Below are 25,217 nucleotides of genomic sequence, written 5' to 3'. Positions count from 1 at the left end.
CCATTTTGTTCAAATTTGAAGCCTAGGCTGTACAACATACAGTCAGGCGTTGTCATGGAGGAGAATTGGGCCCTTCCTGTTGACCAGTGCTGGCTGTAGGCATTGCAGTTTTCAGTGCTTCTTATCAATTTACTGAGCATACTTCTCACTTGTATGGATTTCACCAGGGTTCAGAAAGTTGTACTGGATCAAACCGGCACGAGACCACCAAACAGTGACCATGACCTTTTTGTGGTGCAAGGTTGGCTTTGGGAAATGTTTTGGAGCGCCTTCTCAGTCAGGCCACTGAGCTGGTTGTCACAGGTTGTTACATACAATCCACTTTTTGTTTCAAGTCAAAATCCGATCAAGAAATGATTCACTGGTGACACTTCAAAACACCAATGATTTTTTTGATTTTCGGTCAGTTCATGAGGCACCCACTTAAGAAGCTTTTTTCACCTTTCCAAATTGCTTCAAATGCTGGATTCCGTAGAATGGTCAACGTTGAGTTCTTGGGCAACTTCTCATATAGCTATGAGGATCACCTTTGATGATTGATCTCAGTTCAGTTCAGTCACTCTGTCGTGTCTGACTCTTTGTGACACCATGGACTGCAGCCTGCCATGCCTTCCTGTTCATTATGAACTCCTGGAGTTTACCCAAACTCATGTCCATTGAGTCAGTGATGCCATCCAACCATCTCATCCTCTGTCGTCACCTTCTGTTCCCACCTTTAATCTTTCCCAGCATCAGGGTCTTTTCAAATGAGTCAGCTCTTTCCATCAGGTGGCCAAAGTATTGGAGTTTCAGCTTCAACATCAGTCCTTCCAGTGAACACTCAGGACTGATTTCCTTTAGGATGGACTGGTTGGATCTCCTTGCAGTCCCAGGGACTCTGAAGAGTCTTCTCCAAAACACGGTGCAAAAGCATCAATTCTTCGGTGCTCAGCTTTCTTTATAGTTCAACTTTCAGGTCCATACATGACTACTGGAAAAACCATAGCCTTGGCCGACAGACCTTTGTTGGCAAAGTAATGTCTCTGCTTTTTAATATGCTGTCTAGGTTGGTCATAACTTTTCTTACAAGGAGTAAGTGTCTTTTAATTTCATGGCTGCAGTCACCATCTACAGTGATTTTGGAGCCCAAGAAAATAAAGTCAGCCACTGTTTCCACTGTTTCCCCATCTGTTTGCCATGAAGTGATGGGACCAGATGTCATGAACTTAGTTTTCTGAATGTTGAGCTTTAAGCCAACTTTTTCACTGTCCTCTTTCACTTTCATCAAGAGGCTGTTTAGTTCTTCACTTTCTGCCATAAGGGTGGTGTCATCTGTATATCTGAGGTTATTGATATTTCTCCCAGCAGTCTTGATTCCAGCTTGTGCTTCATCCAGCCCTGCGTTTCTCATGATGCACTCTACATATAAGTTAAATAAGCAGGGTGACAATATACAGCCTTGACGTACTCCTTTTCCTTTTTGGAAGTGAGAAAATAGATTTAAGGGACTAGATGATAGAGTGCCTGATGAGCTATGGACAGAGGTTCTTGACATTGTACTGGATACAGGGATCAAGACCATCCCCAAGAAAAAGAAATGCAAAAAAGCAAAATGGCTGTCTGAGGAGGCCTTACAAATAGCTGTGAAAAGAAGCGAAAAGCAAAGGAGAAAAGGAAAGATATACCCATTTGAATGCAGAGTTCCAAAGAATAGCCAGGAGAGAGAGGTAAGAAAGACTTCCTCAATGATCAGTGCAAAGAAGTAGAGAAAAACAACAGAATGGGAAAGACTAGAGATCTCTTCAAGAAAATTAGATATACCAAAGGAACATTTCATGCAAAGATGGGCTCAATAAAGGGCAGAAATGGTAGGGACCTAACAGAAGCAGAAGATATTAAGAAGAGGTGGGGAGAATACACAGAAGAACTGTACAAAAAAGATCTTCACAACCCAGATAGTCACGCCGGTGTGATCACTCACCTAGAGCCAGACATCCTGGAATGCAAAGTCAGGTGGGCCTTAGGAAGCATCACTACCAACAAAGCTAATGGAGGTGATGAAATGCTAGTCGAGCTATTTCAAATCCTAAAAGATGATGCTATGAAAGTGCTGCACTCAATATGCCAGCAAATCTGGACAACTCAGCAGTGGCCACAGGACTGGAAAAGGTGTTTTCATTCCAATCCCAAAGAAAGGCAATGCCAAAGAATGCACAAACTACCACACAGTTGCACTCATCTCACGCTAGTAAAGTAATGCTCAAAATTCTCCAAGCCAAAAAAAAAAAAAGAATTCTTCAAGCCAGGCTTCAATAGTACATGAACTGTGTACTTCCAGATGTTCAAACTGGATTTAGAAAAGGCAGAGGAACCAGAGATCAAATTGCCAACATTGGCTGGATCATCAAAAAAGCAAGAGAGTTCCAGACAAACATCTGTCTCTGCTTTATTGACTATGCCAAAGCCTTTGACTGTGTGGTTCACAATAAACTGTGGAAAATTCTGAAAGAGATGGGAATACCAGCCCACCTGACCTGCCTCTTGAGAAATCTGTACACAGGTCAGGAAGCACCAGTTAGAAATGGACGTGGAACAACAGACTGGTTCCAAATAGGTCAAGGCTGTATATTGTCACCCTGCTCTCAGTTGGTCATTGTGTATTTCTGATGGCCAGCTAGTGTGCTCCTCATCCTTAAGGCTCTAATCTCCTTTGCAAAACTGCCTAAATCACCACTGCACTATACGTTCATTAGCAGTTCCTGGGCCAAATGTATTGTTAGTGTTGTGCGTTGTCTCCGCTGATTTACAACCCATTTTGAACTCAAATAAGAAAATCACTGAAACTTGCTTTTTGTCTAACATGATTTCCCTAGTCTAAAATAAGCATAAGCAGCAAGTAATAAGTCACTGGGGCTTCCCCAGTGACTCAGTGGTAAAGAGTTTGCCTGTGATACAGAAGCTGCAAGAAATGTATGTTCGATCCCTGGGTTGGGAAGATCCCCTGGAAGAGTGTATGGCAATCCACTCCAGTATTCCTGCCTAGAGAATTCCATAGACAGAGGAGCCTGGTGGTTCCTGCAGTCCCTGGGGTTGCAATGGTTGAAGCGACTTGGCACACATGCACACTGTAAGTCATTAAACAAAAAAAAACCATAAAGCAAGAAATGTGCATTAAAATGATGTACAGAATTATCACATTTAAGAACATGTTCCAATATCAAATGGCAGAGTTCAACAATGCAAAACCGCAATTACTTTTGTACCAATCTAATACTTATCTACATTTTAATATTGGAATGCTACTGTATGGAAATACACTGTAATATTTTAACCAGTTCCCTTATTGTTGGACATAACTTTTCTTGTTTTAAAATGTTAACATGAGTGTCCATTTTTTCAAACTATTTTCAGGTTGGTCTTCCTGCAAAATCTGGAGTCGCTGGGGGCATTCTTTTAGTTGTCCCCAATGTCATGGGCATGATGTGCTGGTCTCCTCCTCTGGACAAGATGGGCAACAGTGTTAAGGGAATTCACTTCTGTCATGTAAGCATTTTTTTTTTTTTTTATGAAAATGATGATCATAAAAGTTGAGCCATCTGATGGTTCTACTGTATTACTCATTTCCATAGTTTGACTGTTTGCATTCTCACTGCCAGTCTGTCAGTTACTCAATAGCCATGTTTGTGTTTGCAAAGGAGCTTTAAATTGCCTCTACCAGACAGCTCCTATATAATCATCCTCACAAATTACAAATTTGTTTGATGCTTAAGTTTTAATTTCATGGTTGTAATTAGTTTTCAGTTTCTAAAAGCTCAGCAAAAGACATTAAACTTGGAGAAGTCATTTAGACCTCACCATAAGTGAAAGATTGAGTCTTTTTTTTTTTTTTAAAGGAAATAAGTATTGGCAATTTAAAATTACTACTACTGTTAACTAGTTCAGTATCTTTTGTTGTTAGCCACGTGTTGCTAGTGTTTTATCTTTTGGTTTTATTTACATTTACTAATTCCTAGAGTCTGCACTGAGTATCATAATTTTTTCTACACATTTTCCCATTTAAAATACCAGTTTATTTTTCAGTTTTTTTAATATTTTACAAAAACTAGAGAATGACATTGGATTCCTTATAGATTAAAATACATTGTAACCAGAGTATTTATTTATATTTTTGTGATGCTATAGTTATTTGATAGAATAATTACTTCATGTGGCCTATTATTATAATGCCCATTTTACAGAAAATGAAAGTTAGACATATTTTGAGTGCCTGAGCCCTAAGGTTATGGTAGTAAATTTTCAAATGCCTGTAGTCCATGTCTTCTTGGTTTGACTTCGGTCTTCTTGATGCATCATGCAGCTTTATTAACATGCAGTGGTACTTTCTATGAGATAGTAGTTAAGTTGAACAGTATTAGTGAAATTTGTTAAAATATGGAAAAACAATAGCCGTTGACTAAGCCAGTTTCTTATAATACCTGTTTTGTTTAATTATAGGATCTTGTTTCTCTATGTAATTTCCATAACTATGATAATTTGAGACACTTTGCTAAAAAACTTGATCCACGAAGAGAAGGTGGTGATCAGAGGGTAAGCAAAATTCTTATTTAGATTATTATGTAACTTTTTTTGAGAGAGAAAATGAGGTTCACCAGTTTAAATAAAACTTACTCTGTTTGTTAGTGGCCTCATATTTTTACTAATAACAAATGAGTAATGTTGAATTGTTGACATTATCATCCTGGACATACATACTAAATATTACTGTTTTATTTAAACTGAAACTGGTTAGCCTAGGAGCAGAGGTTCCTCCCCATTTTTCTGCTGTTTTAGCAGTATTTTCAAGAATTGACTCTGTTAAAAGAAAACATATTGGAAAGTGCTGCATGCTATAAAGAGAAAACCTATTTCTGCTCTCAATATTTGTCAGTTATAGTCTCAAATTGAGTTTACTTTTATGTGGATGGATATGTAAGTGGAAAGGGATTATAATATTAGTGATAGGCCTTACAGAGCTTCATAGTAAGTTTTATATGTCACTATAGATGAAATATTTTTCTATAGAAAGTGTTTAATGCAGTGTTTCTGACACTGTTAAAGTGATATTTGTTTTTATAAGTGTGTTTGACTTCATACTTTTGTACATATATACTCCTTTTTAAAGGAGTCAGGACTTAAATTTCAGGAACAAGATTTTCTTTTTGTCTTCGTTGTTGTTTGCTGCATTAAGGGACTTGTTTTGAATTTAAATTCCTTTGTATCCCAAGTGGAAATGTTTAGAATAAAATTACCTAACTAGACTTGAAGCTAATATGTGCGAAGCACTTATAAGTAGAAAAAAATTTAAACACATACTAAGTAAATTTTCCTATCATTAGTTTTAAAGTAACTTTTAATAATGTATGAGAATTATGCAAAGCTGACAAAAATAGAAACTTCCATGGGCGTCAACATGAGTAACATTGAGCAAAACATCAGATGGTGGTGGGTGAAAATGCTAACAGATCTTAATAACATTCATCATTGAAAAATACCATTTTATAGCTTGGACCTTTCTTCACTCAAGTGCACTAATAAATTATGTATGTTGCTTGAACAACTAGCATTCCTTTGGACCATTGGACTATGAAAGTCTCCAACAAGAACTTGCTTTAAAAGAGACAGTATGGAAAAAAGTGTCACCTGAGTCAAATGAGGACATCTCTACAACTGTAGTATATAGAATGGAAAGTCTGGGAGAGAAAAGCTAAAGAAATGGGTTCTAGTTTCAGAATGCTCTTCATTTAACCTTTCAAACATCTTTAGTTTTTTTCGCATACTATATTTATTGAGTTTTTTGTGCTTTCAACCTTGGGTGCTGGAGCCATAAGGCTTTTTTTTAAAAATCTTTGTGTAAAGTTAATAGATTAAAAAGTGGATTTGTCAGTCTTTTAAAAAGTATAAATCAAATTTGCTTTATTTTTTTTTAATGAAAGGAAAAATTTCTTTAAATTTTTTCTTGGTATAATTAAAATTTTAACTATATGTAGTCAAATAATCCCACTTTAAAATAATAGCAGAAATTGGTAATTTCTTGGTTCTGAAACTCACACACTGAACTCATAAATTTTATCACATTTCTTTATTTTCCAGTTTTAAAATTGATGTGGTGTCTCCAGTAGCAATATAAAGTATTTCTGTGCTAAATACAAAAGTAAAAAGACATAATTATGATTTCCAAATTATTTAATATAGCAGCAGATAGATTTGTTTTACTCTTTTATTTTGGCTTTAGATTTTTAAAAATTTATTTAAAATTTTGTCAAACACTTTAAAATATCTTTGCTTTTTCACTTTGCAACTCCTTTGTTCTGTCAGAATTGTTATGTACAGGAGTGTGTTATGTTACTAAAGCGTTCCAGCCAAAGAATTTCCGATGTAAGATAATGACATGTTTCACTGTTAAAAACCTATAATGGTTACTCAGAAGGAGCAGCAGTGAGTGTCTTCAAGTGAAATGTTTACCTGAACAGTTTTATTTTCATATTACCTACGTAACTTTTTCTGTGTTATATTTAAGTGTGAATGGTGAATTTTGGTTTTTAGCTTTTAATAATTATAATAATTTCACAAATGCTAATGAACTTTTGCGATAAATTATAATTACATCTCATAAAGCTTGTTTTATTTGAACTCTTTCAGAGTAGATAGGAAATGAATTCAGTCTGAAGGTAGTAAGTATGCTACTAAAATACCTGTTAGATTTTAATCCTTTTGTTCGGTTATAATAATGCAATATTGAGAATCAAAACTTGTTTTTAAGAGGACTATAGGTTCTACACAGCCTAAATTTGAAATAATTCACAATGTTTAAAGTCTGTCTTGGCAAAGTAATTGTAAAGTTCTGTAGGATCCTATTCATACTTCTTCCTTCCTCCATATACCTCTCTTTTTCTCCCCACAGTTCCCCAGAGCTTCAAGATTTTGGAGGGACAGGGATGGAGTCAGGAGGATAACTTGATAGTTTCTTAGTATCATGACATACATGTGGTGTAGGGTAAAGTCTAAAATAGTAATTACAGTGTAGCAAAAAATATTTTCCTGGATGGTTTAGATGCAAGTGAAAACACAGATGTAGAAAGTCTTGATTATATGAGTTTGGGAACTGTGATATTAGGAAAAGAAGTTCTCTTCCAAACTTGTTTAAAAGCCTTTTGGCCCAACTGAAGTATTAAACATATTTAAAAAATAATTATGCAGTAAGTTTTAGAGAATATTAGCCAAGGATTTTATGGCTAATTGTTCCTCTGATGTACAGATGCATGTCCTAACTGGATGTTTCCGGTTTGGCCATTTACATGAGAGTGGTGTGTCTGCACTGTCCACACCTTTATACCTGAGCTCTGCTATACCTGTGAACAGTGTCATATTAATTCACAGAGCTGTTTGTGGTTTGGGGACTGAATGTCTTTAATCGGTAGTTTCCAAATAAAAGGCTCCCCTCTCCCACGCTCTAATTGTTACATTTTACTGTTTCAATGGAGGTGGGTTTTACTTGATAAAATGAAAATTTCATGTTTCATATTGTATCCACATTTGTACAGATTTCAGAATGATGTTAATTTGTGCCACTTACTATGTTGATGCAGCTTAAATACACACCAATGGAGAAGGGTTATCTAAGCTATTCTGTTTATAGAATCCTGTTAAAGATGAGCATCCAGAAATTTTTGTTGGAAGGTATAAATGGAAGAAGAGAGAAGATATTGTGAATAGGTCCTCAAACTTTACTTTAAAAAAAAAAAAAAGAGGAAAATCTTTGCCAGGTTTAAAAACATTATTTTGATTCTTTCAGTATTTTAAATACCTTTTCAAATAAAGTTATTGAAAAGTACCCAATATTGTTGAATTTAATGTCTTATGCCATTACTGATTCTTGATATTCAAGCATTTTGAAGTTAGCATATTTGTTTTTCTTTTTTTTCCACCATTAACATTTCATTTGAAATGCATATCCTTTCTGAAATACTTTATTTTTAGCATAAATGTTGTGCATTTTATCTTAGTGTTTGGATTAATCCATTTGTGTTATTTAGCTTTCTTTTATTTGCTTTGTATATTAATGTACCTTTTATTTTCCAGTATGCCTACTTTTTGTATTGTATAATAAATTTATTTTAAGCTGATTTTATTGGTTTTTTTTAATAAAAGCAACTCCAGCATTTTAAGTATAACAAATGGAATTTTAACTTTAAAAGTCATGCTTTATGAAGATATAATAAAAATGCTTTATAATTTTAGTTAATTCTGAGACTAATGTGAAGAGCAACTATAGAAATACTCAAAGGCTTCATCTGATTCTCTTTTTTAATGTAGTATAGTGTTGGTGGGTTTTTTTAACTTTCGGGGAGGATGTTTTTCAATTGGTTGTATTAGAAGTATTTGAATAAAGATTTTTTTCCTAATTTTTTTTTGTTGTTTTTCCACTTAACAACTTAGGGAAAAAAGCTCTTCTCCATTTACAGAATCTTTCTGCTTTCTGAGCAAGAACATCACTGATTCACAATGTAATTGTTGCTTTGTCAGTTGTCCAGAATAGGAGAAATGTTGCTAAAATCAAACAGTATTATTGCGTTAGAATAGAATTGTAAACCTCAGTAGAATTTATATTGAGTAGAAAAACTATAAAATTGAAATTCACCTTAACTACTTTTTAAGAAATTTAATTTTCAGAAGGAACTTAGTATAGTTCTACAGCATGGTCCAAATTATAAAGTATGTGCATTGTAGGTCAGATACAGTACTTTTAAGTTATTGTTTGATGAAATTTTCCATTCATATCCAGAGAAACATCCCATTGGTGGAGTTTTTAAAACTGTTTGAAGGGGAAATACTGTTGTTTATAGGAATTTCTATTTATCTGTGGGATTTTTTCCATAGTGTTCTTTTGGGACTAGTAAATAGGGAGTTCCATTGTCACGTTATATTCAGTTTGTAAGTTTGTGATCACTAGCTTTTAAAGATACATTTGGGGTTGTTTTGTTGGTGTTTTTAGTCCCTTTGAAACAGGTAACTCAGCTTGGTCTGAAAGTATAGTTTTACAGGCATGTATGTGTGTGGAAAGAACCACTGAATATATACTGATACTGTCAGTCTGTATCATGATAATTTATATAAATGTATGTGAGCGTGTATCTATATATTTATCTGTCTTTATCCATCCATTCATATTCTGAAAATCAGTAGCAGATACTTCTACACAGTATGTCCTGTATAAATGGTTCATTGATCTATTCTAGGTTTTGTTGTAGGAGAACTTTGAATTTTTGCTGACCCAGAACTTATAAAATAGAGCATCTTTTACTTGTTTCAGTTTACCTTTAAAGACATGTGGTTTCTGTTTTGCTCCCATTCACTACTAGCACTGTCAGAGAGGAGAATGATGATATTGGAGAACTCCACAAAAAGGAAAGCAAGAACATCAGATTTCATGTGGAAGCTGACTTTAGTTTCCAAAATTATTATATGGAAGGATTGTATACAACTTAAATAATGGACTTCTTAGTTACAACAGTTTACTCTATGGAATAATTTTATTCCAAATCTTGTGCACAATTTTTAGTTTTTTAAGGAGTAACATGCTTTCTGTTCAGTTCCTCCTTTACCATAAATGTAATATTTAATTAAAGCCAGATGAATTGGAGGTGGGGCTTGTTAATGATTCATCATGGCCCATCCCTCAGATTTTTACTCAGATTTTTTCAGAGTAGACTTTTGTCCATTCACTGTCATGTACTTCAAAGCCAAAATTATGCATGAACATAGATGCAAGTATATCAAGTTCAACCACTTTTATTTTAAATTGTCACACAGTTAACATTTGTTTTCTACACTGTTTAGAAATGGAAGGAATTTAATTGAACTAAGATTCTTTTATTCCTTTTCTCCCTCTCTCTGCCCCAGTTGTAGTTTATTAATGTGAATAGCACACAGTGCACATTGAAGAAGTTTAGGAACACACTGAACTTCCCTGGTGGCTCAGATGGTAAAGAATCCACCTGCAATGCGGGAAGGCTGGGTTTGATCCCTGGGTTGGGAAGATTCCCTGGAGAAGAGAAGGGCAGGAATTAAACTGTCTTAGTCTGGAATTCTACTTTTAAAAATACTGTAAATCTAGGACAAAATCTGTCCAGTATAAAAGAGAGCTCGCAAAACTTGATTATTTTTTGGAGTCCTTAAATAGTAATGGAAAAGGTACTTACTTAAAAAAAATATTAAATAGACTGATGTAAGTCTTTATTTAATGAATTGATTCTCTTCCTGTAGTTTTAAAATGTTCCTTTCTAAATTTATGTTTTGTGAGCATATGAAAGGAAGTTTAAGGTTGATTTAGTTTACCTTAAGTGTTTTGTAGATTGTTTATCCTAGTAATTTTAATAAGTTGTAGCTATAGAGATTTTTAATATATGTAAAATATGTAAAACCAGTGTTGATCAAAACTTTTGTAATGGTTTCCTAATCCGTTTATCTTTAATTAAAATGAATAGACTACTAATTAGCACTTGGCACATTACCTTTTTGTTATTTTGGGCGTAATATACAAAACACTTCTTGTTGGGAACTGTTATGTTTGGTTACATTAAAAAAAAAAAGAACAGGTAATGATCCTTGATTCCAAGTACTTTAATGAACTTGTAAGCAGTCCAGTATGGAGGTTCAAAGGAAAAAATAATGAAATGACAAATTCTGGCAATTGATCTCATAATGTTGGTGTTATTGTTAGACTTTTAACTCTAAATTTCATTTACTAATTTGGAAGTATTTTAGTTAACAATCTCAGTGGTAAAGAACAATTTTGGTATACTTAAGTCAAATTTTAATGTCTGAGGATCTTATTTTTCTGGACATAGTATTATCAAAAAATAATGATTTTTATTTCATCAAGTATTTACCTTGCTAAAATATTTTCAATCCTAATGTCTCAGCTGGTTGAAATTACCTATTTGGAAGGCTTAGCTTTTAAAAGGAAAAATTCTTACCTGAAACAGTTTTAAATTTCTATTTATTATATTTCTGGAGTTTTTTATATAGTGAAATTCTCTCCTGCCTAACAATTCTACTTGAAACTCAGTTATAATTTTAATTCATATCCTATAAACAGCTGAAGAATTTCTTTTATTTTTAAAATACAATTCAGCTGTTCTAGGTCTTTGTTCTTTCATTTACTGTAGTCTAGTAATTAATTAGGATCACATGGTTGAGCTGGAAAGGAATCTTGAAGGTTATCTACCTCAAACTCCCATTCCTCCCAGCCCTCTTTTCCAGGTAGCACCTTGCTTTCTCAATTAGCACATTTACTCCCCCCACCTTCTTTGATAGGGTTGGTTTATTTTATGTATTTTGGGACACCCTTTTATTTGTTGGGTATTTTTATCCTATGTGTATGTGCACGCACATGCACACTAAATCGCTTCAGTTGTGTCTGACTCTTTGTGACCCTATGGACTGTAGCCCACCAGACTTCTCTGTTCATGGAATTCTCCAGGTGTGATTGGCAGTACTGGTTAATATGATTGTAAGTTATTTGGCAAACTAATCATCCCATCACTGTTTATTAAAATGAATTGTGTTTTTCTAGTATATAGTTATATGATGCATTTATAAAGACTAATAAAGCTAGAAATGTATGTCACAATTATACAGTAGTTCTAAAAATAAATCATGACCCCAGAATCTTTGAAAGAAACTAAAGGATAACAGAAATGTTAACTCTAAAAATAAATGTTGCACCCTTGGCTTTTTAAAATAAATTCCTTTGAGATTAGGCTAAATATATAAGTTAAAAAAGGTTTTTCAAGTAGTTAAAAGGTTATTGGAGTTCCAAAAATATGTTTTCTGGAATTTTTTTTTTTCCAGTTAGCTTTTCCCAGCACATACTGTACAAAATACCTAGCTAGTTCCATTGTTTCTGCTTTAGATATTTGGTTCTTTGAGTGGCTTCAGAAAAAGGCTCCCTGTTTGCCTATTACTTTATTGTGTGTATTATCCTCAGTATCAATATATTTCATAGTTCTGGGATTTTTTTTTATGAAGGAGATATATATTGCTGTTCTTGAAGTGCATTAATTTTTTTAAAGAGTTGATTTAAATGTTAAAACTTTATTACTATTCTTTAAAAAAAAACTACTGTTTCTTCTCAAAATTTAAACTTGCCTAGGAAACTCTTCTCCCCCCAAGTTTGTATAAGTGAGAACCTGAACTTTTAAGAGACTGACTCATTCAGTATAAGCTTGCTTGTATTGAATGCTTGCTTTCACATTATATCTATTAAATTAGAATGATGCTGAAATACTAGCATTAGTTATGCAGATATAACTATTCATCTTTGGGTATTCCATTGTAAGATCCGAATTAAAATCATGATCTTCGGTCTCTTGTTAAACTTTTCCTTAGCTTCAAATGACTAGTTTTCATTATTTTGTGTGTGCCTTTCATAAATCATCACTAAGGATCACTACAATTCGTCCTTTAAGGGGATAACATAAAACTTAAGTCTTTTATACATTAAGGGAGATTAATGGTGTATAGGATTATATCAGTTATTAATTGAATTACATCCAAGGTCCGTTTTGTTTTTTCTTGTAGTCTCTCAAAGAATCCTAATTGAAAAACTCAAAATCTGTTAATCTTGAGTATTGTTTCTTTTTCATCCTTTCCTAACGTAACTCATTTTGGTCTTAAAATGAGATAACTGTAAAAACTATATCAGAGTTGCTCATGAAATGGGCTTTCATTTTCAAACCTTCTTATTGCTGGTAGGTTAATTTCCAAATCTTTTCATGTTGTTAGCATTTGTCACTCTACTTTTATTTTCTTTAAAATGTTATTTTTAAAAATTCACAATTGATAAAGTATAAACTTATCAATATGATATAACTTGTTGGTAATTTATTTTACAATTGACTTTGAATACATGCATCTGTGGGTCCAGGTCTGTGAGGAAGATTTAAATACAGAAATGAACTAAATATTTTCTACTTTGAGTTGAAATGAATACATGTTACAGTTTCTGCAGAATGGAACTTTATTGACATCCTTTGAAGTTGTAGGACAAATGATTTTGTTAAAATTCTTTTGACTAATACCATTAACCCACTTTAATCATACCAATAAAATATTTCTGCCTAATGTTTCCTCTTTTTACCTGAAAGAGAAACTTCAGAGAACAGTTTTCATGATGCAGGAAGTAGAGCTTAACTTTCTATTACCTGTTGTTGAAGTGTTTCAACTAAAGCGTGCTGTTACAATAGTCTCTGTATGACATTTTTTCTTTTTCACCTAAAGGAGAAACAAGGGAGAAAAAACTAATTGCAGTGTTTTTAGCCAAGTAATAAAAACTGGAGAAGCTTTCATTTTTGTCTCTGTTGTGCAATTTTATTTTATAGCCACCGTATATATCTGCCGCAGAACCATCACTGTTATTTATTTTGTATCCCTTACATGTTGGACTTTTTCCTGTAATGATCTGCTTGCTTTCATGTTAGTATAGATGTACCATGTGTGCAGGGGCTTTTGGATATAGAGCTGCTGTTGAGCTGCTATTGTTTGCATACTGTGTTTTGTAGGTTTTGCTATGCAAAAGTTCTCACTGCCATTGTGAGGCTTAGAATTTTGTGTTAGTTAAGAATTTGGGATCCTCTGCAGAAGTTTTTGATAATTGAAACTTTTGGTTTACCTAGCATTTTTTCACTTAAAAAACATCAGTGAGTGCTGGTCAGTTAGTTGGGCATACAATTCAAGTGGGTAGCCTGATGTGATATTCTGTGGGCATGAATTTTGAGTTTTGATTTGCTTTTTTCATATTTACACACACACGGTTCAGGCAGTATGTCAGGTGTTAGAGATGCTGCTCTAAGAGGCAAGGTTCTTCTCCCTATGATGACCACAATCTGTAGAAGCAGGGAGTCTGCCTCCATTCTATAACTCTAGGATTGACAGTGCAGAGTTTTCTATGCTATATATGAGCAAGCACATTAAACATCACTGGCATCTAAATATTCTTGAGCCCCCAAACCAACTTCTAGAACATTTCAGATTTCCAGTTTATCTATTGTATGTTTTGGCTCATGTACAAGGAGAAAAATAAAATAGCCAACGTTTTGATTTCACTGTCAGCTTTTTTTCAGTAAGTAAGGCTGAATGGCATCACCGACTCCATGGGCATGAGTTTGAGTAAACTCCGGGAGTTGGTGATGGACAGGGAGGCCTGGCGTGCTGCGATTCATGGGGTCGCAAAGAGTCGGACGCAGCTGAGCGACTGAACTGAATGATTATAGATGTTGACTTGTCTATAAATAATGCCAAATGAGTTTGACATACAATTGTAAGGCTCAAGTCTAATATAGGTAAAGGAGATTTTTGTATATTGACTCAGTCTACCACTTATTTTCTAGTATTCTTTAAAAATCTCAATTATTTTCAATTTGATCAGTTAATAAAATTCACCCTTCAAATCTTGACATCCACTTAAAAGTGTGATTATCTGTTAACCCTACCAAATAGATGACTAAATGTAAGCATAAGAGTCTAAACACATGAATATTTTTAAAGTTCACTTTAAAACCATCTCATTAAGCTTCTTGTTGACTGTATATGTTCAGCAGAATATGTCACTAGGAGAAAGGACTGGTTTAGACTCTGAAGTAATAACCTGTGTTCCTTCTAATCAGAAAACTCTACAGTAGCTATGTTCATTAAGTTACCTGCTGGCTACAATGCACAAAAGTGAACAGGTTTTACAGGATTTGGGCCCAAGTCTAGTGACCATGTTGTAATTAATTTTGCCTTAGAGAGCTGCTTTTGTAGAGATGCAATGAAAAGGGAGGAAGGCAGGTACTACCAGAGAAGTTTGAAAGTGTTTTACAGATAACATACAAAATAGGTGCAAAAGTTTATTCTTTTGTTCATTTGCCTTCATGCAGTAATTATGGAGCAGCCACTACAAGCCAGGAATTGTTTTGTGTTCTGGGAAAGATCACGAGACACAATCTAATAGATCACATATACCAGGAGTTAGTATAGCAAAAAACAGCCTAGATAAGTAATTGCATAAGATAATTTCAAATAGTGTTGTATCTTCAAAAAAGAACGTATGTCACTGTTCTATCTTAATAATTTGGAAATCTCAAACTTTGTTAAGCAAGCACTCCTCAAAAAAGCTAAATAATTCAATCTGTTTCATTACATTGTTAATTGTTGAATGAAGTAAAAACCTTACTCAGCTGGATATCTGGGAGTTAATGACCACCTGGACCACTTGACTTTTTCTTTGACAGACAGCTCTTTTATTTTTTTGGAATGTTAAAAACAAATTTTTAAGTACAGAAAGCAATAAAGAACTTCTTTAAGAGGTGATGCTGTGGTAACAGCCCATTTGCAATATTTCTACCTGATTCTGATAGACTCATTTTTTGTTCTAGAAGTTGGTTTGGGGGCTCAAGCACAATGTTTTAAAATTTTGTGTCATATTTTTGAAAAAACATAACCAGATGTATATACAGTTGACCTTTAACAACACAGGGATAAGGGGCCCTGATGCTGTTGAAAATCCACATACAGCTTTACAGTAGACCTTCTGTGCCCTTGGTTCCCCATCCATGGATACAACCAACTGACAGATTCTATAATACTATATGTAGTATGTATTTATTGGGGGAAAAAAAAATACAGATGTTGACACACACAGTTCAAACTTGTGTTGTTCAAGGGTCAACTGTGTTAACCCATTTTCTCCACCCTCCACCCCCACCTCTTGCAACCACCAATCTGTCCTCTGTATCTATGAGCTTGTTTTTAGGTTCCAAATATGAGAAAGATCATAGTATTTGTCTTTCTCTGTGTGCCTTCCTTCATGTAGTATAAAGCCCTTGAAGTCCATCTATGTTGTCTTAAATAGCAGGGCTTTCTTTTTTATGTTTCTGTAATATTCCTGTGTGTCTGCATGTGTGTGTCACAATTTTATATCCACTCATCCATTGACAGACACTGTGTTTCTGTGTTGGCTATTGTAAATAATGCTGCAGTGCATGTGGGGGTGCATGTATCTTTTCAAGTCAGCACATTTTCTTCAATAAATACCCAGAAATGGAATTGCTGGATCATATGATAGTTCTGTTTTTAATTTTTTGAATGATATCCATACTGTTCCATAGCAGCTGTGCCAATTTACATTACCACCACCAGTGCCCAAGGATTCCTTTTTCTCTGTATCCTCACCTACTTCTGTTGTTTCTAGTTTTTTTGATAATACCCTCTCTATCAGGTGTGATATTTCATTGTGGTTTTGATTTGCATTTCCCTGATGATGATGCAGAACATAGTCTCATGTACCTCTTGGCCATCTGAATGTCTTTGGCAAAATGTCTTTTTAGATCTTATTTTTTTAATTTTTATTTTTTCAGCCATGGATTTACATGTGTTCCCCATCCTGATCCCATCCTCCCTCCCGCCTCCCTCTCCATCCCATCCCTCTGGGTCTTCCCAATGCACCAGCCCTGAGCACTTGTCTCATGCATCCAACCTGGGCTGGTGATCTGTTTCACCCTTGATAGTATACTTGTTTCAATGCTGTTCTCTCTGAAAATCCCACCCTTGCCTTCTCCCACAGTCTAAAAGTCTGTTCTGTACATCTGTGTCTCTTTTTCTGTTTTCCATATAGGGTTATCATTACATCTTTTTAAATTCCATGTATATATACGTTAGTATACTGTATTGGTCTTTATCTTTCTGGCTTACTTCACTCTGTATAATGGGCTCCAGTTTCATCCATCTCATTAGAACTGATTCAAATGAATTCTTTTTAATGGCTGAGTAATATTCCATGGTGTATATGTACCACAGCTTCCTTATCCATTTGTCTGCTGATGGGCATCTAGGTTGCCCATCTATGGGCATCCTGGCTATTATAAACAGTGCTGTGATGAACATTGGGGTACACGTGTATCTTTCAGATCTGGTTTCCTCAGTGTGTATGCCCAGGAGTGGGACTGCTAGGTCATATGGCAGTTCTATTTCCAGTTTTTTAACGAATCTCCACACTGTTCTCCATAGTGGCTATACTAGTTTGCATTCCCACCAACAGTGTAAGAGGGTTCCCTTTTCTCCACACCCTCTCCAGCATTTATTGCTTGTAGACTTTTGGATAGCAGCCATTCTGACTGGTATGTAATGGTACCTCATTGAGGTTTTGATTTGCATTTCTCTGATAATAAGTGATGTTGAGCATCTTTTCATGTGTTTGTTAGCCATCTGTATGTCTTCTTTGGAGAAATGTCTGTTTAGTTCTTTGGCCCATTTTTTGATTGGGTCATTTATTTTTCTGGAATTGAGCTGCAGGAGTTGCTTGTATATTTTTGAGATTACTCCTTTGTCTGTTTCTTCATTTGCTATTATTTTCTCCCAATCTGAGGGCTGTCTTTTCACCTTGCTTATAGTTTCCTTTGTAGTGCAAAAGCTTTTAAGTTTCATTAGGTCCCATTTGTTTAGTTTTGCTTTTGTTTCCAATATTCTGGGAGGTGGGTCATAGAGGATCTTGCTGTGATTTATGTCAGAGAGTGTTTTGCCATTGTTGTCTAGGAATTTTATAGTTTCTGGTCTTACATTTAGATCTTTAATCCATTTTGAGTTTATTTTTGTGCATGGTGTTAGAAAGTGTTCTAGTTTCATTCTTTTACAAGTGGTTGACCAGTTTTCCCAGCACCACCTGTTAAAGAGGTTGTCTTTTTTCCATTGTATATCCTTGTCTCCTTTGTCGAAGATAAGGTGTCCATAGGTACATGGATTTATCTCTGGGCTTTCTGTTTTGTCCCGTTGATCTATATTTCTGTCTTTGTGCCAGTACCATACTGTCTTGATGGCTGTGGCTTTGTAGTAGAGTCTGAAGTCAGGCAGGTTGATTCCTCCACTTCCATTCTTCTTTCTCAAGATTGCTTTGGCTATTCAAGGTTTTTTTGTATTTCCATACATATTATGAAATTATTTGTTCTACTTCTGTGAAGAATACCGTTAGTAGCTTGATAGGGATTGCATTGAATCTATAGATTGCTTTGGGTAGTATACTCATTTTCATAATATTGATTCTTCCAATCCATGAACATGGTATATTTCTCCATCTATTTGTGTCCTCTTTGATTTCTTTCATCAGTGTTTTATAGTTTTCTATGTATAGGTCTTTTGTTTCTTTAGGTAGATATACTCCTAAGTATTTTATTCTTTTTGTTGCAATGGTAAATGGTATTGTTTCCTTAATTTCTCTTTCTGTTTTCTCATTGTTAGTGTATAGGAATGCAAGGGATTTCTGCGTGTTAATTTTATATCCTGCAACTTTACTATATTCATTGATTAGCTCTAGTAATTTTCTGGTAGAGTCTTTAGGGTTTTCTATGTAGAGGATCATGTCATCTGCAAACAGTGAGAGTTTTACTTCTTCTTTTCCTATCTGGATTCCTTTTATTTCTTTTTCTGCTCTGATTGCTGTGGCCAAAACTTCCAAAACTATGTTGAATAGTAGTGGTGAGAGTGGGCACCCTTGTCTTGTTCCTGACTTTAAGGGAAATGCTTTCAATTTTTCACCATTGAGGATACTGTTTGCTGTGGGTTTGTCATATATAGCTTTCATTATGTTGAGGTATGTTCCTTCTGTGCCTGCTTTCTAGAGAGTTTTTATCATTAATGGATGTTGAATTTTGTCAAAGGCTTTTTCTGCATCTATTGAGAAAATCATATGGTTTTTATCTTTCAATTTGTTAATGTGGTGTATTACATTGAGTGATTTGCAGATATTAAAGAATCCTTGCATTCCTGGGATAAAGCCCACTTGGTCATGATGTATGATCTTTTTACTATGTTGTTGGATTCTATTTGCTAGAATTTTGTTAAGGATTTTTGCATCCATGTTCATCAGTGATACTGGCCTGTAGTTTTCTTTTTTTGTGGCATCTTTGGTTTTTGGAATTAGGGTGATGGTGGCCTCATAGAATGAGTTTGTAAGTTTACCTTCTTCTGCAATTTTCTGGAAAAGTTTGAGTAAGATAGGTGTTAGCTCTTCTCTAAATTTTTGGTAGAATTCAGCTGTGAAGCCGTCTGGTCCTCGGCTTTTGTTTGCTGGAAGATTTCTGATTACCGTTTCAATTTCCGTGCTTGTGATCAGTCTGTTAAGATCTTCTATTTCTTCCTGGTTCAGTTTTGGAAAGTTATACTTTTCTAAGAATTTGTCCATTTCTTCCAAGTTGTCCATTTTATTGGCATAGAGCTGCTGGTAGTAGTCTCTTATGATCCTTTGTATTTCAGTGTTGTCTGTTGTGATCTCTCCATTTTCATTTCTAATTTTGTTGATTTGGTTCTTCTCCCTTTGTTTCTTAATGAGTCTGGCTAACGGTTTGTCAATTTTGTTTATCTTTTCAAAAAACCAGCTTTTAGCTTTGTTCATTTTTGCTATGGTCTCTTGTTTCTTTTGCATTTATTTCTGCCCTAATTTTTAAGATTTCTTTCCTTCTACTAACCCTGGGGTTCTTCATTTCTTCCTTCTCTAGTTGCTTTAGGTGTAGAGCTAGGTTATTTATTTGGTTTTTTTCTTGTTTCTTGAGGTAAGCCTGTAATGCTATGAACCTGCCCCTTAGCACTGCTTTGACAGTGTCCCGTAGGTTTTGGGTTGTTGTGTTTTCATTTTCATTTGTTTCTATGCATATTTTGATTTATTTTTTGATTTCTTCTATGATTTGTTGGTTATTCAGAAGCGTGTTATTTAGCCTCCATATGTTTGAATTTTTAATAGTTCTTTTCCTGCACTTGAGATCTAGTCTTACTGCACTGTGGTCAGAAGAGATGACTGGAATGATTTCAGTTTTTTTTTAATTTACCAAGGCTAGATTTATGGCCCAGGATGTGATCTATTCTGGAGAAGGTTCCGTGTGCACTTGAGAAAAAGGTGAAATTGATTCTTTTGGTGTGAAATGTCTTATAGATATCAATTAGGTCTAGATGGTCCATTGTGTCATTTAAAGTTTGTGTTTCCTTGTTAGTTTTCTGTTTAGTTTAGATCTCATTTTTTAGTTGGTTTTGTAATGTACTGTTGAGTTGTATGAATTCTTTACATAATTTGGATATTATCACACATGGTTTACAAATATTTTTTGCTATTAAGTAGTTTGTTTTTCATTTTGTTGATGGTCTCCTTTGCTCTGCAGAAGGATTTTACTTTGAGGTAGTCTGGCTTGTTTATTTTTGCTTTTGGTGTCAGATTCAAAAAGATCACTGCCAAGACTCATGTCAAGAAGCTTACTGCTTGTTTTATTCTGGGAGTTTTATGATTTGGGGTTTTAGTTTCAAGTTTTTAATCCATGTTGAGTTCACTTTTGGGTATGGTATGTGATAATGGTCTTCTTTTATTCCTTTGCATGTAGCTGTCCAGTTTCCCTAACACCATTTATTGAAGAGACTGTCCTTTCTCTATTGTGTGTTTTTTTTTGCTCCTTTGTTGTAAATTAATTGACCATATCTGTGTGGGTTTATATCTGGGTTCTGTTCTAGTCCATTGATCTCTGTATATGTTTTTATGCCAATACCACCTGTCTTAATTAATATAGTTTTTAATATGGTTTGACATCAGGGAGTGTGATGCCCCCAGCTTTGTTTTTCTTTCTCAAGATTGCTCTGATTTTTGGGATCTTTGTGGTTCTGTGCAAATTTTAGAGGGTTTTTTTTTCTTCTGTGAAAAATACCATTGGAATTTTGATAGGGATGGCATTAAATCTGTATATTACTTTGAGAAGTGTGGACAGTTTAACAGTGTTTTAGTCCTTGAGCATGAAATATTTTTCTGTTTATTTTTTTTCATCTTCAGTTTCTTTCATTAATCTTGCAGTTTTCAACATATAGGTCTTTAATCTCCTTGGTTAAATTTATTCTTAGGTGTTTTATTCCTTTCCATGTAATTGCAAATGAGATTGTTTTCTTAATTTCTTTCTTTTGATAGTTTGTTACTAGTGTATAGAAATGCAACAGACTTTTCTGTATTGATTTTGTATCCTAAAACTTTACTGAATTTATTAGTTCTAGCAGTTTTCTGATGGAGCTTTTTAGGGTTTTCTATGTATGTCTTCTGCAGATAGTAACAGTTTTACTCTTTTCTTTCCAGTTTGTATTTCTTGTCTTTTTCTTGTCTGTTTGCTTTGTCTAGAACTTCCAGTATGATGTTGAGTAAAAATAGTGAAAGTGCACATGTTTATTTTCTTTATGATCTTAGAAGAAAAGCTTCCAACTTTTCACTATTAAGGATGGTACTAACTGTGGACTTGTCATATATGCCCTTTATTATGTTGAGGTACATTCCCCACTTTGTTGAGTTTTTTTAAAATCATAAATGGATGTTGAATTTTGTCAAATGCTTTTTCTGCATCTATTGAGATGACCATATGATTTTTATCCTTCATTTTGTTAATCTGGTGTAGCACATTGACTGATTTGTGCATGTTGACCCATCCTTGCACCCCTGCAGTAAATCCCACGTGATCACAGTATATGACCCTTTTAATGAATTGCTAAATTTGCTTTGCTAATATTTTGTTGAGGATTTTTGCATCTGTAATCATCAAAGATACTGTTGTGTCATTTTCTTTTTTGTGATGTCTTTTGTCTGGTTTTGGTATTGCGGTGATGATGGCCTTGTAAAATGAGTTTGGAGGAGTTCCCTCCTCTTCCAGATGGAAAAGATGCATTTTCAGTCCTTTTGTTTGCCTCATCTAAATGTCTGTTAGCTAAACTCAGTTTCTTAAAACCTTTATAAATCCTGACTTTTCACAGAGATCAAAGTTCAGGGCTTTCATTAATCCTATTTATGTGTAATTGTTCAATGATCTGGAACTTCATTATGCAAAAATGAATGTATCTTTGTTCACATCTGCACTTGTTTTTAGTATAAAGATTTTTTTTTTTTTTTTGGAAACCAATAGAATGAGAGTGATTCAGTGTTGGGAAAAATGAAATATTGTATCATAATTTAGAGCCATTTATAGTTGTCCTTCTATATGTTTGATTTTTAGTTTAATGACAATGTTAAATGTAAGCAAAAAATCGCAAAAACATGACATGTATACTAGATCATGAAGAAACAATTTTGTTATTAAAGTGTATTTGAAAAAAATAGCATCTGCCATTCCCAGTGCACTTATTCTGGCAGGTGAGTGGTAAATGAATGCATTTTCCATCTGTTTTCTCCCAGAATTGCTTTTGTAATAATGTATTATGTATAATGTATTTGTACCAATAGTGTGGTACAAAAGTGATCAGACAGTCCATTTTTTCTGTGAAGTTGCTTTCCCACTTATGTAGCTATAAGAAAGTGGCTAAGACTCTTCTGGTGTCTAGGTTTCCTCTTCAATATTGTTAGTCCCTGTTTTACTTAGTTACCAAATAGTTTTTCATCTCTTCTCCACCAAGAATTTTGTTTTCCTCTTATATGTGTTTTCTCCTCTTTCCTGCTGCTGTATGTAGGTCCCCCACCAATGTCCAATATTAGATCCCTTTATATAAATTAATACATAACCTTTAAAATTATTTTTTTGTTCTTCCTATTAAAAACTGATTATCTCAGTATTTATTAGCTTTTGTTTAAATCACGTAACAGAATTAGTTCAAGGTAGTTAGCCAACTTAACTTGGCGGAGTAGCTCAGATTTTATATAAACCAACTTTAGCGATATCTTATTATTCACTCATGAATTAGTTCTTCATTCAACCAATGTTTGTTTATTGCTTATTATGTCCCAGAAACTGCAAAGTGCTTAAGATAGCCAGCAGTTAATGAAACAAGTATGATCCAGCTCTTGGTGTTCGCAATCTAGAAGGGGATGCAGATATTGAGTAAATAATTACTAAAATAATTTAATATAAATAATTTCTTCATACTGATACATATAATTCTAGTTTATTTTAACTGCTATAAAGAAGGTGAAATGGTATATTCTGTGACACTGTTTTTATATACCCATAACAGACTTTATGAGAAAAATACACAATGTAGTTAAAGTATAAGAACATGCACTCCAGTCTTCAACGAAGCTCACCTCTGGGCGGAAAGGAAGTGGATGCAGGAGAAATATCAATAGTTGGCTGTATCTTTAATTTATCTTTTAAAAATACTAATCAAATATGATAGAATAAATGAAAGAAAAGTACAGAGTAGTGTGCTAGGAAAGGGTATAACATGAAAACCTCATTTTACCTGGATGATTCAGTATGGTTGTTTTCCATGAAAGGTGATAGTTAAATTTAGAATGAGTTAGAGGAAGGGTTGTTGTTTAGTCACTAAGTCAAGTCTGACTCTTCTGCCACCCCATGGACTGTATCCTGTCAGACTCCTCAGTCCATGGGATTTCCCAGGCAAGAATCCTGGAGTGCATTGTCATTTCTTTCTCCAGGGGATCTTCCTGACTCAGGGACCAAGCCCGCATCTCCTGCATTGGCAAGTAGATTCTTTACTGCTGAGCTACCAGGGAAACCCAAGAGAAAGGGTAGAGTAGGATTAATAGGATAGTCTGGTTTTAGAAGGGCCTCAGGACAGAAAGGAGTTTAGCACATTTCAGAAAGTGAAAGTAAGCAAATGTGGTAAGGCGAGGTGAGTGGAGATAGGCCCTAGATGTGTCTTAGAAGATCACATTATGTAGGGTCACCCTTCTCATATTTTAATATGCATCTGAACTGTTAAGTATCCTAATTATAAAGTGGAGATTCCTAAAGTCCAACACCAAAGATTGCTTTTAAAAATCTGCATTAAAAAAAAAAATCTGCATTTTTATTAAGCACCCCAGGTGTTTCTGCTGCAGTTAGTCCTCTGAACACAGTTGGGCAAAAACCTATGTAGGGTTTTATATGCCATTTATATATAGGGTTTTATATGCCATTTATATGTAGGGTTATTTTGTTTGTTTGTTTTTATTTTTGATTGGGTCTCAGGTTCATCTTTTTTTTTTTTTTTAATTTATTTTTATTAGTTGGAGGCTAATTACTTTACAATATTGTAGTGGTTTTCACCATACATTGACATGAATCAGCCTTGGATTTACATGTGTTCCCCATCCTGATCCCCCCTCCCACCTCCCTCCTCATCACATCCCTCTGGATCTTCCCAGTGCACCAGCCCTGAGCACTTGTCTCATGCATCCAGCCTGGGCTGGCGATCTGTTTCACACTTGATAATATACATGTTTCAATGCTGTTCTCTCAGATCATTCCACCCTTGCCTTCTCCCACAGAGTCCAAAAGTCTGTTCTATACATCCGTGTCTCCTTTTCTGTCCTGCATATAGGGTTATCGTTACCATCTTTTTAAATTCCATATATATAATATATAGGGTTTTATATCCACATGGGACTATTCATAGTGCAGTTGGGAACTTTAAGACTTTTTAAAAGAGACGTGACATGACACTGCTCTGTGGAGAATAAATTAGAGGAAGGCAAGAGTTGAAGTTCTGAGCCCAAAATGAGATGTGGTAGTGGTTTAGAATAGGGCATTAGAAGTGAAAAAGGTGGATAACAGGTTTTAGAGATGAAATTGGCAAGCATGTGTTGATAGTATTTGATGGATGAAAAAGATGAGATATCGAATTGACCATCAGGTTTTTAGTAGGAGCAATAGGGAGGATGCTCCTGCTTTTACTGTGATGGAGAAGTGAACTTTGTGAGTACAGAAAGAAATTAATTTTGGTTTTGACAGTTAAGAATCTGTTTGACTCTAGATATCAGGAGGTTGATTAACAGTGGTTTAGACAAATGGGAGTATTTTTCTCATATAACAAGTCTGGGGTAGACAATCCAGTACTAGTGCCATCGGAAAGGTATGCTCTGCTGCGACCATCCTTAGTGTCTGGACGTTAGACCTCATGCCTACAACCTTATAGTTGCCAGATAGGTGTTCCATTCTTGGTCTCTCTTGTATGGTCAGAGTAGAAGAATAAAGGAAAGAATGATACCTAAATCATGTGAAAAATTTCCCAGAAACTCATATACTCACTGGCCAGACTAGATATAAGGGAATCTAGGGTTCTGTTTTTTAATTAAGACTCATGACTACCCCTAACGAATAAGAGATTCTATTAGTGCATACTGACAGGGTAGGAAATGGATAATGGGTAGGCACTTAGCAGTATGTTAAAGATAACATCTTTTTGGCATGTCTGTATCTGTGAGATATCCAAGTAATGTTGAG

At 34.7% G+C, this 25,217-nt stretch overlaps 1 protein-coding gene across 4 annotated transcripts in view; it reads left to right on the top strand.

Moving 5' to 3' along the window:
* GLS (glutaminase) overlaps positions 1–25,217 on the top strand; it is an 87,455-nt gene that overhangs the window by 43,396 nt on the left and 18,842 nt on the right. For 2 of the 4 annotated variants that reach the window (XM_043910544.1, XM_043910547.1), the window contains 2 exons: positions 3,391–3,522; positions 4,474–4,566. In XM_043910544.1, coding sequence (XP_043766479.1) covers positions 3,391–3,522; positions 4,474–4,566 — 225 coding nt within the window. Of the gene's footprint in view, positions 1–3,390; positions 3,523–4,473; positions 4,567–5,520; positions 8,421–25,217 lie in introns of those variants that run through there. The other 2 variants (XM_043910545.1, XM_043910546.1) reach the window with 2 other exon arrangements.

The sequence above is a fragment of the Cervus elaphus genome, chromosome 8 (assembly GCF_910594005.1).
Source record: "Cervus elaphus chromosome 8, mCerEla1.1, whole genome shotgun sequence".
In the NCBI taxonomy this organism is placed as follows: Eukaryota; Metazoa; Chordata; class Mammalia; order Artiodactyla; family Cervidae; genus Cervus; species Cervus elaphus.
The sequence above is the reverse complement of the archived record's forward strand: the minus strand, read 5'-3'. Positions and strand labels throughout refer to the sequence as shown.